Raw genomic sequence first — 15,459 nt, 5'->3', positions numbered from 1 at the left:
CACACTACATGACACTGATAATATCCGTGCTGGTGTATGGATCTGAAGCATGAGTACATGCGCAAGCTGATGAAGCAGCTCTTGGAGTGTTTGAGAGAAAGATCTATGGGCCGATATGCGTCGGCGGTGAACCATGTTTTATTTTAAATGAAGTGAAGTTTGTTTTAAAAAATTTTATCGTTTATTTTATTAAAGAAATTAAATGTAATTTTTCTTGCGAGTTACTATTGCGATTCTATCGCTTGGAACGTATCATCATCTCCGCTGATTTCAAGGTATATTTCCAGCCATTCCATGTGCCCCAGAAGATACCATATACATTGTCAACCGGTTGATAATACGAATGCAGGTCACTAAAATTCACAAAAAAAAATTTTAATTAACATTTTTCCTCTCTCTCTCTTCATGTTCTGCTCCCTGCCACCTACCACATAGATTGCACCGAACGCCACCAACCACCACCCCGCTCCACGGGGAAGCTACCATCATTATTATCCTTGGTAATAAATGGTGCACCGGCATGTGCTCTCAACGAATCACCCGCATCTCCACTATAGCTACCCAATTCGGTAATGGCATAACGTTTCAATTCACTTCCCACCCGGAATATATCATATTTGGCATAACGTGTTTGATTTTGATAATCACGCAGAATGACCAACAATTCTTGGGTGGCACCATAATTCGTCAGGGCATGCAACTGTTCGAGGCCTATGAAAAATTCACCATTTGGATTTCCGAAACCATTTTTATAATTTTCCCAGCCAAGATCAAAGGCCACTGAACCATCCAGGCGACGGGATATTGTTGTCCATTCGCGATGTTGATTAAGGGAAAGTATATCAGGAGTTTCTCCAAAGGAATAGGGTTTAGGGGCGGTGTTTTCCAAAATTTTCAAACTAAGGTTATGTTGCAGGTTTTGTCTATCTTCTAATTTGGAATAGCTGGAAATAATTGAAAATTACAACAACAACAAATTTAAAAAAAAAATTACAATAATTTGGAGTTGATTTTACCCTTGTTTAACTCCTTCAAGACCCTGTTCGAGGGATTTCTGGGCTTCGGCAGTAATATTTTCAAGGGTACCAGCAATTCGATCTTCCTGCACAATTAATCTGCAAAAAAAATAAAAATTGAAAAATTAATTTAAAAAAAAATCATGTCCAGATCGGACTGAAATATATATAGGAGCTATATATAAATCTGAAGCGATTTTTACATAACTTAGCACATATCATTCTGGACCTAATTCAGGATCATATGCCAAATTTCCTACAAATCAAAAGACATATAGGGACTTTGGTGCACCATTTACATGGAATCGGACGAAACTATATACGGGAGCTATATCTAAATCTGAACCGATTTTCACGAAACTTAGCACACATCATTCTGGACCTAATTCAGTGCCTTATGCCAAATTTCGAGCAAATCGAAAGTTATATAGGGACTTCGGGGCACCATTTACCTTAAATCGGACGAAAATGTATATGGGAGCTATATCTAAATCTGAACCGATTTTCTCGAAACTTAGCACATATCATTCTGGACCTAATTCAGTGCCTTATGCCAAATTTCGAGCAAATCGAAAGTTATATAGGGACTTCGGGGCATTTACATAAAATCGGACGAAAATATATATGGGAGCTATATCCAAATCTGAACCGATTTTAACGAAACTTTGCACACAGGGTATAAAAATCCACGCCTTTTATAGGTGCCTTAAAAAATATTCTTAAAAAATCCTCCTTACCTTTGACCCAATTCCTCCAAACCCTTTTCCATATATTCTTTAGAATCCATCCTCAAGGAATCCATTAAATGGGCAATGCGAACTTCTTGTTCGGCTAGTCTGGAAAAAATAAAAAAAATATTTTGAAAAAATGTTTCAACCTCTCTAAGATTTTTGGGTTACCTCTGTTGCAGAATATCCAATGTCTGATCCACAGATTGTTGGGTCCTTTGAGTCAGTGATTCGATTAATGTGCCTATTTGCTCCTCTTGCTGATCCTGTCTTCTATTCATGTCATCGAAACCCTTTTCCAGAAATTGTTGGGCATTCGAAGAAGTATTCTCAACGTGTTGCAGGACACGTTCCTCGCTCAGCTCTTGTCTAAAAAATATATATTTTACTTTTAATTGAGGAAAAAAATACAGAGGACTTTAGGGTCTAACCTTTGTCTTAGTTCTTCTAAATGTGTTTCCATATATTTTTGGGATTCCTTGGATATTGAATTCATTAGAGTAGTGAATCGGACTTCCTGATCATTGAGGCTGGAACCGTAAATTATTTGAAAGGGTATTTTATGCTTAATTTTTTCCATGCCTTACCTTTTTTGTATTTGTTCCTGGGTTTCCTCAATCGTTTGTTTGCCATTCAAGACTACGGATTCTATTAATTTTCCAATTTTCTCCTCTTGAAGATCCTGTCTATGGGGAGAGAGGATTTTCAAACCGTAAGGATTCGTTATAAAAGTGGTTACAATATCTTACCTTTCTTGTAATTCCTTGAAACCATTTTCCAGATAAACTTTGGTTTCGGCAGACATATTATCCACGAATGCTATAAAACGATCCTCGTCCTGTTCATATCTAATGAAAATTTTAAATAAAATAAATATTCAATTTGTTTTTTATTTCTATTTCAAATTTTATTTAATTACTTTCGTTTCAGATTATTGATACTGGTCTCCATTAATTTATTGGTCTCTTCTTTGAAGTTTTCCAACATCGTGGCCACATTGGACTCCTGGTCATTTTGTCTTAAAATAAAAAAAAAATATAAAAATATTTTTAAAAAATCCACGCCTTTTATATTTTTAAACCAGTAAAGAAAGTAGTAATGTCGGACGGGGCCGACTATATGATTTCCTTCACCACTTGGGTTTGGCAATGTTGTCGTCCACTTGGTCTTTCCATCGTATATGTGGCCTTCCCCTTCTGCGTGAACCATCAGCTGGTTCGCTCTTATATGCCTTATGGGCTGGGGACGTCTAACAATGTCGATGTCCGAGAATAGCTGGTACAACTCATGGTTCATTCGACGGCGATATTCACCGTCAACGCAGATCGACCTATAGATCTTTCGGAGAATTTTTCTCTCAAACACCCCAAGAGTTGCCTCATTTGCTTGCGTAAGTACCCACGCATCAGATCCATATAACAGCACGGGTAGTATCAGCGTCTTGTAGAGTGTGAGTTTGGCCTGGGGGGAGGTGGCCTTGCTTTTGAGATGTTTGCTCAGACCATATTAGTATCGGTTTGCCATCACTATCCTGACTGATCAAAACTGATGTCATTCGTTTTATTTATGGCACTACCAAGGTATATAACATCTTTGACTACCTCGAAGCTGTAATTCTCAATTTCCAAAGTTGGTCCGAGTCTACTGGACGTCTTGCGCGTTGATACCATAAGCTTGGTCTTCTCGCCGTTTACTGCCAGACCCATTTTGGCAGACTCCTTCTCAATTTGTTCAAAGGTGACTGTTGCCGCTCGCAATGTCCGATCCATTATGTCGATGTCATCAGCGTAGGCGAGTAACTGGTGTTGTTTGGTGCCATTTCTGTTCACTTTTGCCTCTCGTATGACCTTTTCCAGCAGGATGTTAAAAAGTTCACACGACAAACTGTCACTTCGTGTGAATCCTCGTTCGGTATTAAAGGGCTCCAAGAGGTCCTTTCCGACTTTAACTGCTGACCTTGTGCGCCATTTAAAGTTATCATGCGTAGCTGTATTAATTTTGCAGGAATGCCAAACGCAGACATGGCTTTAAACACCTCTGAACGGATAGGACTGTCGAATGCGGTTTTATAGTCGACGAAAAGTTGGAATGTGTCGATGTGTTTTTCGTGGGGTTTTTCAAGATTTGGCACAGATTATGGTGCAATAATGTCATTGACCATTGGCATCAGTCGTTCACACAGTACGCTGGATAGCACTTTATATGCGATGGGAAGGAGATTTATTCCTCTATAGTTGGCACATATCGTCTTGTCTCCTTTGTTGTGCACGGGACGCAGGATGTTGGGGTTCCAATCATTGCTGGTGCATGCTCCTGACCAGCATCTGACCACCAGTCTTGAATAGTTCGGCTTTTAATCAATCGGTACCTGCTGCTCTATTATTCTTCAGCCGATTCTGCTATTTGCTATTCTGACCTCATCTTGGCTAGGTGGTATACGCTCTATACCGTCATCTCTTATTGGTTCTGGGATATCTTCTTCACCGCCACTATTTGATACCAGAAGCTTTTCAAAATGTTCCTTCCAGATCCTCAACAAGCTGTCTGTATCTTTCGCCAGGTTTCCTTATTCATCTCTACAGAAGGATGTGCTTGCACCAAAGCCTTCGGTTTGGTGTTTGACCCGTTGGTAGAGTTTTCGGACTTCATTCTGACTCCTGTATATCTCGATTTGCTCACGCTCACGTTTTTCCTGTTCTTTCTTCTTTTTCTGAAAACACGTTTCTCCTCTCTCCTTTTCTCCGATAATTCTCCATCACATTACGTGTTGCTACTGTACGCAGACTTGTCCTATACGCTGCGTTTTTCTATCAGTAGCATTACGACACTCCTGATCGTACCACGGGTTTCTTGATGGTGGTCTGTGGTATCCAAGTGTTGCTTTTGCTGCAGTTTGTAGGGAGTGGGCAATCCTCTGCCACTGTGCTTCTATATTATTATCGGGACAAGGGGAGCTTTCGTCAAGCAGTTGGGTAAGTTGAGCGATGTAGGCCTCGACTACCTGTTGAGTTGCCAAGTCGAGTTTCCGTGTTACATTAGATCGCACCTTTGCTGCTACAGTAAGACGGGTGCGAACCTTGGCTGCTACAATGGTCCGAATTGATATTTGCTCCTCGGATCGATCAGACGACTAAAACACTGGATGAATGCCTTCCGTCTATCCAACATGATCGATTTGATTTTTCGTTGTTCGATCGGGAGAAATCCAACTGGTCTTGTGTATATCGAGATGCTTGAATCTGGTGCTGCTAACTACCATGTTTTTTGCTGCCGCGAAGTCAATCAACCTCATGCCGTTGTCTGATCCTAATTGAATATATTTCCAATTTTGTGCAAATCGAAGGATATATAGGGACTTTAATGCACCATTTACATAAAATCAGACGCAAATATATATGGGAGCTATATCTAAATCTGAACCAATTTTCACGAAATTTAGCCCACATCGTTCTAGACTTAATTAAGTACGATATGCCAAATTTCGTGCAAATCGAAAGATATATAGGGACTTTGGTGCACCATTTACCTTAAATCGGACGAAAATATGTATGGGAGCTATATCTAAATCTGAACTGATTTTTACGAAACTTAGCGCACATCATTCTAGACTCAATTCAGTATGCTGTGCCAAATTTCGTGCAAATCGAGAGGTATATGGGGACTTTGGTGCACTATTTACACTAAATCGGACGAAAATATATATGGGAGCTATATCTAAATCTGAACCGATTTTTACTAAATTTAAAACACATCGTCCTAGGGTTTATTCAGTACCTTATACCAAATTTCGTGCAAATTGAAGGATATATAGGGACTTTGGTGCACCATTTACATAAAATCGGACGAAAATATATATGGGAGCTATATGTAAATCTGAACCGATTTTCCTGAAACTTAACACACATCATTCTAGGCTTATTTTAGTAGTATATGCCAAATTTCGTGCAAATCGAATGATATATAAGTACTTTGATGCACCATTTACTTTAAATCGGACGAAAATATATATGGGAGCCATATATACATCTGAACCGATTTTTCCCAATTTCATAGGGTTCGTCCTTGGGCCAAATAAATGAACTGTGCCAAATTTCATCCAATTCGAATCAAAAATGCGACCTGTACTTTGTTTACAATTTAACATCTACCGACGGACAGGCGGACGGAGATGCAAAATCTACGCCTATTATAGCGGCCTAAAAAAATAATTTTAAAAAATCCGCGCCTGTTTGAGGTCCTTAAAAATTAATTTTAAAAAATTCACTCCTATTTTGGGTGCCTAAAAAATTAATTATAAACCAGTGAGCGGAGCAGTATAATATTTCGCTATATTTGCACCCTCCTGACCAACTACAGGTCAACAAATATTACTAATATTCAGTACAGCCCTTCTAAATCCTTTTCAACATTTCTTCCTTCACCGCGGGTTGTGTTGTGATGTTCAGGTTTCAGTTGTGGCCTATAGATCGATTCGAAAAAACGCAAAAAAATTAAGTTTTCGGTCCACTTCATCTCAATATTATTATCGGTTCATCATCGAAAATTATAGGCGTTGTCCTTGACCATACCTGGACCCTCATCTGATCATCACCGAAACTTATGGGCGTTGTCCTTGACCATACCTGGACTCTCATTGAAAATTTCAAAGCGATTAGCGCTATATTTCCGACCTCTTGTAAGATAATGGGTTACTGAATAATTTCTGAATACGTAAGCACTTGTAAATATTTAAGTGTAACTCCCACATCTGAGTACCTACGACCATATAATTGGTATCACTTTTTAAGGTCAACCACTCCTCTTGAAAATACTATCAACTTCTCGGGTTTAGGTCTTTCAGGAGCAAATATATACGCTACAGAATACAAATATTGACATTTTTCACACAAAAGTCAAGGTCCATTTGTCCTGCTAAATATTGATCTTTAAAAAACAGACATGCTTATTCTTAGTCCCGATCCCCTTCTCCATGTAAAAATTCGTGATATTTGGACCATAATTGCGGCCTCTGAAACGACCAGAAAATCAAACAATAATAAAGTTTTTGGTCCATTTCATCATCTAATATTAACCGATCTTTATCAAAAACTATAGGGGTCTTCATTGACCAGTACCCATTCTACATGCAAAATTTCGTGAAGATTGGTCCATAACTCTGGCCTGTATCGTGTTTACAAATTATAATGGATAGACGGACGGACACACATGTCTAGATCGATTCGGCTAGCCGATATATGACAATCGGTATACTTAAAGATGGGTCTAGGATCAATATTTCGCGGCGTTGCAAACTCTTGGGGCTGCACAAAGCTAAAATACCCTGACATCATAGTTGTGTAGGGTATAAAAACCACGCCTTTATTTTTTTTTTTGTTTATTCGATAACCTACCTCTCTCTCAGCTCGGCAATATTTTCCCGCAACACCGTCGTCTCATTCAGCAATATATTTATCTTGGCATAGAGAACACTCCACAGACCGGCATTATTGTGCTCCGGAACTGGATCCTAATTGAATATTTTTTTATTTCAATATTTTTTTAAAATTTATTTTTTTTATTTTCACACACTCACATCATTTACGCCAATTGTCAAATGGCTTTCGACTAAATTTATGGCTGTCCAAGCGATAACCAGCAGAAAAAGAATTTTCATTTTCTATTTCTGGCGTCGGACTTCTTTACCCGAATAAAGTTTGGTAGCTACTAATCAAGGTTGGAGCGGAATGATTGCTTTTTATATATTTAGCCATATGGCCAAGTGATAAGCAACAGGAGCGGGAAATTTGGTGATAAGGGTAGAGGGTGGTGAAAAGGGGGATGGAAACGTTGTGGATAAATATATTTGGAATTATTACTTCAAGACCCTACTAGGTGGTCCTCGCTTGGATTTTATTAAGGGAAATATTTATTTATTTTTGTTTTGTTTTAGAAATTTTTTTTGCAAAGCCGCTAACATCGTTAGTGTTTGAAATACATTTTCAAATCTAAGAAAACATCTCGCAATATAAATTAAATGTGTTTAATTTTTGTTGGTTCGTACCAGACACATACAAAATATTATCAGGCATTGAAAATTTTGGTATAGGTTAAGATAGCTGAACATGATGTCAACAACACAACAAACCATGACGGTTGTAATTAGATCATTGCGAAAAATATTATTTGAAAACTAAAAAAAATTGGCAAGTATCGAGGGTCGTTGCGGAAATTAGTTTAAAAAATCACACACTTTATAGGTCCATAAAAAATTCATTTAAAAAAATCCACGCTACTTGGGTGACCTTATTAATAGATCTTGGCATAGATCGTTGTCTCAGTCTGTTAAGTTAGATCTCTAACAAGAAAATGCAGGGACTTAAATTTGGTCTTCAATCCAGAAAAGTCAAACACGATATACTTTGCCAAAAATAGTATCAAACGGGTTACCTTAAATATAGAGGGCATAGAGATACAGCAGGTGAAAAAGTTAAGATTCCTGGGAAGAATCATTACAAATTCCCTAACGGCAAGAGATCATCATGAGCACATAAGTGAAGAGCTAAAGGGTAGACCGAATTTACTTAAATGTTTGACGACGGTGAGAAAATGGCCATGAACACGTACAAGAGTTCTATAAGAGCGAATGTTGAGCATGACAGGACGACAACGGCCAATGCGCCGGCGTATATCAATAAAAATATCGAGCGCCTACAGAATAAGATGATCAGAAGATCGTTGGGAGTTACGACCACTTCACTGATTCATGTGAGGCATGTCCCCCAAATATCGAGCTATGGTCCTAACAGCCAACGAAATTATTAGAAATGTATACAGCAATGAGAGATTATATGAGATAGTAGCGGATAACCCACGAGTTGAATCCAGTTATAGTGCAATATTTTACGAGTTTGACGACATCTTCCAAAAGATCAGAATAAGTTCATATAAATATCAGGACAAATTGACGATAAGAACAAATCTTTTACCCTCTACGAAGCAGAATGATCCTGTTGATGTAATACATGCCATATATAAATGTGAGATGGAATACTATAAATGTAATGGCTTCACCATTTTTGCCACTGATGCTTCGGTTGGACGTGAGACCACAGGGTGTGGTGTATACAATGTGTCCAATAAGGACAAGTTACACTTTAAGTTGGACATTAAGTCCTCGTCCATGTTCGGCGAACTTTATGCTATTAAAAAGGCGCTTGAAACTGCGACGGAGGAGGTTTATGGCAATCTGATCATCTTTACAGACAGCCTTGCGGCCTGTAAGGCTCTAGGCTCTGACAATTTTCTGGTTGCTGAATGTCACAATCAAATTTGTACAGATGTCATGTGGATTTGACTCCGAGTCATAAATTTAATGAAGTTTTGGATTTTTTGGCAAACCAAACGGTGGATGCAGGTGCACCAATTGTGACATATCTGACCCCGAAGGAGGCGATAAAACAGATAGAAAGGAGAGTACAGGACATGTGGAATGAAGAATTTCAGACAGTTTCCTTGACCAAAAGGCAGATTCTTTTTCCAATTCTCTGCCGATGTGTATAGCAAATTGTGGTATTGCAAAATCAATTTCAGCCCGGATGATACAAAATTAATTAACAGGCTCATGACAGGACATTCGTATTGCAAAGTCGATCTACATCGTTTAGGTGTCAATGATTCTTGGCAATACGATTTATACGGTGTTCCTGAATACGTGGAGCACTGCATTTTTATATGCCCTAGATGTAATCAATTAAGAATCGCAACCTTTTTTCGCAACATAATAATCTTATGACAATCCTGAAATCCACTGAGGAAGAGCTATTCGAGATATTAATTCCCTTCATCAAAGAGGCGAAAATTCATCTGTGATCATCATCCTGGTACCTATCCCATCTCAAACTGTGATATTAGTTTAAGTTTTTAACTGCTTTTGGATCAATAACTAATTTATGACTTTTCTCCCACTCCTCCTTTTTGTACCTCTTTTCTATTTAGTACCTATCTTCAGCACCCTTGAAGGCGCCTAGAGGTCTTGGAGAATCAACCTTGTGTGACCAAGAAGCAGTTTTAGTTCCGGAAATTCTTCGTCTGCGGTTTGCAGTTTTTGTCACTACCATGGCACAATGAATAGGTAGTCCATTTAGCGCAGCTGATGTCTTGATTAACTGTCAAAGTGGGTAATTTATACTTGTATTTGATGTGCAGTGTTGCCAACCATTTGAAATATTATATGTAAAAATGGAGACAAAAACAAAGGTTTTTGTTGTGATACATTACCTTATTATTGCATCATGGTCACTACATACACCTTATGCACTTGGACATTTCTCAACCGGGAGGTCGTAGGTCGGATAAAGTTTGACAACCCACAAATCGACGCCTATTTTTTGTTGAATCGCACCTTGGGTTCCTAAATAATTATTTTCATGGCTTCTATAATTAAAATAAAATTTCCCAACTAAATAATTGTTTTAAAAATATATTTATAATTTATAATCTTATTTTTAAAATTTATATTGGTCATAAAAATCACGCGGATTACCTTTTTTTGTTTACAAATCCCAAATCAAATCTGTGGAAATAATTCCTTATCTCAATGCCCTGATTATTCGTTGCGAAAACTTCTGGTAATTTTTGAAAATTTAAAAAAAAAAAAACGATAATAGTTATAATTTATAATGGGGTTGAAAACTAATAAAAAATATTTTTATAAAAAATATATATTTTTAATATAAAAAATACATTTTTTATATAAAAAGTATTGAATTAAAAAAATTTAATTGAATTAATAAAATGAAAAATTATTTTCCAATTAGTTTTTAATTAAATTAATTTTTGTTTTATTTTTTAAGTAGCTGGGTACTCTTAAAGATTGATAAGAAACTTAATCAGAAGTCTGCAATTAATTTGTACCACTCACAAATTGGATCATAAATCCAAACAAAGCGATTATCAATTTTTGGACACTTGACAAATACGAACAACAACACCAACAATCAAACAAATCAATTTTTTGCCCACAAATGGGGTTTTGGGGGCGCACGACCCACAATATAAGTCCAAAATCGTCAACATCATCATCAGCACCATCATCGGTTAAAAAATAATTTTGTGATGTAGAGGTTGGAAATATTTGGATCATGTTTTTGTTTTTTTCCAAGAAAGTTATTAGAAATTCTATAGAAATTGGGTATTTCGTATCAGGTGAGACACCGACCGAACAAGAAAACACCAAGGAATTATTTCACTTCTTTTTTATCAACCTCTACCACTGATGTCAGCCAAGCGCCGCCGAGTAATGATATCAGCCACCGACCGAGCGACCAACAAAAACAATCATGATCATATTTAATAATTTTTGTTGTTCTTAAGTTTTCTGCCAATAATTTATTATCGTCGATATAAATATCATAGAATATTTGATATTATTTGTCAGTACCATTTTGATTTTGAAACGTGAAACATATCCCAAAACAGGTGTCGGGAGAGAGCACGCCATGAAACTGCTGGGCATTTTACTTGTTTTATGTGTGGCACAAAGGGCGGTTGCCGAAGATAATTCGGATTTGTCGGTGAGTTTGAAATGGAAAAAGCAACGATTTAAAAAAAAAGTTTTCAGACACCAACAACAGGCGGGGATTTTCAAAATTAATATAAATATAATAGGCGTGGATTTTTTTAATTAAATTTTAGGGACCTACAATAGGCGTGGATTTTTTCAAATTATTTTTTAGGAAGCTATAATAGGCGTGGATATTTATACCCTACACAACTATGTGGTCAGGGTATTATAGCTTTGTGCAGCGCCAAGAGTTTGTAAAGCCGCGAAATATTGGTCCACCTTTAAGTATATTGATCGTCATATCTCGACTAGCTAAGTCGATCTAGACATGTGTGTCCGCCCGTCTGTCCATTATAATTTGTAAACACGATACAGGCCACAGTTATGGATCAATCTTCACGAAATTTTGCATGTAGGATGGATTCTGGCCAATGAAGACCCCTATTGTTTTTGGTAAATATCGATTAATATTTCGGGGATGAAATGAACCAAAAACTTCTTTGTATGATTTTCTGGTCGCTCCAGAGGCCGCAATTATGGCCCAAACTTAGCGAATTTTCACATTGAGAAGGGGATCGGGCCAAAGAATAAGCATGCCTGTTTTGATAAAGATCGGTCAATATTTAGCGGGCCAAATGGACCCTGACTTTTGTGTAAAAAACGACAAAATTTGTATTCTATAGTGTATATATTTACCCCTGAATGACATAGACCCGAGACCCGAGTTGATAGTATATCCAAGAGGAGTGGTTGACCTTTAAATTGATACCAATTTATATTGCCGTATATCCGCGGATGTGGGAGTTACACTTAAATATTTGCAGGTGCTTACGTATTCAGATATTATTTAGTAACCCATTACCACACTAGGGGGCGGAAATATAGCGCTGACCGCTTTGAAATTTTCCATGAGGTTCCAGTTATGGTCAAAGACAACGCCTATAATTTTCGGTGATGATCAGATAATAATAATGGTATGAAGTGGACCAAAAACTTAACTTTTTGTGTTTTTTTTTTCGAGTCGATCTATAAGCCACAATTATAAGCCGAACATCACAACTCACAGCGAAGGGAATATGGACAAGTAATTAGAAGGACTGTACTGATATTCGGAAACTATGTCAGTGCAAGGAAGAGGTGCTGTTGACTTCTAATCTGGCAAGAGGTGGCAACTATCACGAAATATTGCTCAGACTTGGAATGGAATCGGCCCGGTCCGACTATACTGATCCGCTCGCTGGTTTTAAATTATTTTTTACATCCCCAAAATAAGTGTGTATTTTCATACCCTTCAATACAATGTGGTACAGGGTATTATGTCTTTGTGCATATGTTTGTAACAGGCAAAAGGAAACAAGATAGACCCATGATTCCTTTTGAGAATATGCATAGAATCACTTTCTGAGTCGATTTATGCATGTCTGTCCGTCCGTCCATCCATGTTAAATTGTAAACAAAGTACAGGTCGCACTTATGATTGGAACTGAATGAAATTCGGCATAGGCCACTTATTTGGCCCAAGGACGAACCCTATCGAAATTGGGAAAAATCGGTTCAGATTTAGATATAGCTCCCATATAAAGTTTTATCCGATTTTATGTAAATGGGGCTCTGAAGCCCCTATATATCTTTCGATTTGCACGAAATTTGGCATAGTTTCGTGAAAATCGGTTAAGATTTAGATATGGCTCCCATATATATTTTCGTCCGATTTTATGTAAATAAAGCACCAAAGTCCCTCTATATCCTTCGATTTCCACGAAATTTAACATAGCGTACTGAATTAAGTCTTCAACGATGTGTGTTAAATTTCATGAAAATCGGTTCAGATTTAGATATAGCTCCCACATATATTTGCGTCCAATTTTATATAAATGGTGCAAGGATTCCCTTATATCCTTCGATTTGCACGAAATTTTGCATAGTGTACTGAATTAAGTCTAGAATGATGTTTGCTAAGTTTCATGAAAATCGGTTCAGATTTGGATATAGCTCCCATATATATTTTCGTCCGATTTAGGGTAAATGGTGCACCAAAGTCCCTATATATCTTTCGATTTGCACGAAATTTGGCATAGCGTAATGAATAAGGTCTAGAATGATGTGTGTTAATTTCCTGAAAATCGGTTCAGATTAAGATATAGCTCCCGTATGTCTTTTCTTTCGATTTCATGTAAATGGTGTACCAAAGTCCCTATATATCTTTCAATTTGCACGAAATTTGGCATAGAGTACTAAATTAGGTATAGAATTTTGTGTGCTAAGTTTCGTGAAAATCGGTTCAGATTAAGATATAGCTCCCATATGTCTTTTCTACCGATTTTATGTAAATGGTGTACCAAAGTCCCTATATATCTTTCGCTCAATTTCATATCAATGTTCTTTCGAAAAGGCGACGTCTGTTAGGAGACTATGTAGAATATACCCAAAGTGGTGAAGGATGTCATATTGTCGGTCCAGTCCGACTTAACTACTTTCCTTACTGGTTTTATTTATTTTTTTGTAAATTAATTTTTTTTAATTAATTTTTTGTAAATTATTTTTTTAATTATTTTTTTTTTAAATTAATTTTTTTAAATAAATTTGTTTAAAATTAATTTTTAACAAAATTAATGTTTCTTTAATTATTTTTTTAATATTAATTTTTTTAGATTATTTTTTAATATTCATTTTTTTAATTAATTTATTTAAAATCATCTTTTAATGTATTTTTTATTTTTTATAAGGATCCCGTTGCCTTCGACAATGATGAAGTCCTTTGGCATGTCCTTTATACCAAATTGAATTTGATTATGAATGTCACGGATACTATGAGTGATACCGTAATGGAATTGCAAAATAGGTATGTACCTAACCTCACTTTTCAAATTCATTTCAATAAATAAAATTAATGAATATTTTCAGACAACGTGAACAGGAGGATCGCACAATGCAATTGATAGAAAAACTAAATACCGATGCCAAACAATATATGGATGAACAGTTTAAGGAATTGTCGGAAAGGTAAAAACATTTAAAAAAAATTAAAAATATATTTGGAAAAAAATTATTGTCCTGTTTGGGCTTTGAAAAATATTTAAAAAAATACGTTTTAAAAAATATGTTTTTAATAGCCATAAAAATATTGGGTTTTTAAAAATATTTTTTATCTAAGGCCGCTTTGGTCAATAAAAAAATATTTTTTTTAAAAGTCCACTTACATGTTGGGCCTTTGAAAATATATATATATATTTTTTAAATCCACGCTGGGTTTACGTTGGGTCTTTGAAAAAAAATATTTTTTTTAAAATCCACTACAATATTGGGTCTGTAAAAAATATTTTTTTTAAATCCACTTCTATGTTGGGTCTTTGAAAAAAATATTTTTAAAAAATCCCCGACAGTATTGGGTCTTAAAAATATATATATTTTTTTTTAAATCTAACATCTGTTTGGCATATAGAAAATTATTTTTAACAAAATCTACGTCTTATTCTTTTTTCAAAAAATATATTTTTTAAATCTATTTCTTATTTTAACTTCAAAAATATTTTATTAAAAATCTATGGAAATCAATTACTAAATATTTTACAAATTATAAAGCATACTTTTAGGCATGTTTTATAAACTCATAATTTTTGGTAAAAATTTTTAAAATTTCTTTCTTTATTTCCCTTTTCAGACAATCCCAACAAGAAGCCAAACTAACCCATCTTGTGGAAAAAATCGATGAATATTTTTCGGAAACCAATAAAAGATTTGATGACCTCACCTCCCGCCAAGATAACCAGGAAAATCTAATTGTGAGCATTTCCAATCAAACCCAAGCCTGGACGACAGTGATGCGTCGTCAAGATGGCTCTGTGGATTTCTATCGTAAATGGGCGGAATATAAATCGGGTTTTGGCAATCCGCCAAATGGTGAATTCTTTATTGGTTTGGATAATCTCCATCGTATGACCTCCCGAGAGCCTATGGAGCTATTGGTTGTAATGCATGAATGGGGTGGCGATATGGTCCATGCCCATTACGATCTGTTTCGCATTGGTGGCGAATATGACAAATATGCCATTAAGGTATTGGGTAATTATAGCGGTGATGCTGGTGATGGTTTGCAATATCATTTGGGTATGCCATTTTCAACCTACGATCAGGATAACGATGAATCGACGAGGAATTGTGCCAGCTATTTTCG

General features: G+C 36.3%; 2 protein-coding genes across 2 annotated transcripts; one reads left to right on the top strand and one right to left on the bottom strand.

The window, feature by feature from the left end:
* Nucleotides 1-235: 235 nt before the first annotated feature.
* On the bottom strand, nt 236-7,397 carry LOC133338170 (fibrinogen C domain-containing protein 1-like). Its single transcript, XM_061546351.1, has 11 exons — nt 7,317-7,397; nt 7,135-7,250; nt 2,664-2,762; nt 2,494-2,592; nt 2,332-2,430; nt 2,176-2,274; nt 1,916-2,113; nt 1,754-1,852; nt 1,017-1,115; nt 429-944; nt 236-353 (listed from the first exon to the last, which is right to left on the bottom strand). Exons 1-11 carry the CDS (start codon nt 7,395-7,397, stop codon nt 236-238), a joined length of 1,623 nt encoding a protein of 540 aa, XP_061402335.1.
* A 3,823-nt stretch (nt 7,398-11,220) lies between these two features.
* Nucleotides 11,221-15,264, top strand: LOC133338169 (angiopoietin-related protein 4-like). Its single transcript, XM_061546350.1, has 5 exons — nt 11,221-11,295; nt 14,012-14,127; nt 14,190-14,288; nt 14,947-15,185; nt 15,236-15,264. Exons 1-5 carry the CDS (start codon nt 11,221-11,223, stop codon nt 15,262-15,264), a joined length of 558 nt encoding a protein of 185 aa, XP_061402334.1.
* The last annotated feature ends 195 nt before the right edge of the window (nt 15,265-15,459 follow it).

Source organism: Musca vetustissima, unplaced genomic scaffold, assembly GCF_032173495.1.
Source record: "Musca vetustissima isolate MV318-11 ecotype Yass unplaced genomic scaffold, APGP_CSIRO_Mvet_v1 utg13361, whole genome shotgun sequence".
Lineage (NCBI taxonomy): Eukaryota > Metazoa > Arthropoda > Insecta > Diptera > Muscidae > Musca > Musca vetustissima.
The sequence above is the reverse complement of the archived record's forward strand: the minus strand, read 5'-3'. Positions and strand labels throughout refer to the sequence as shown.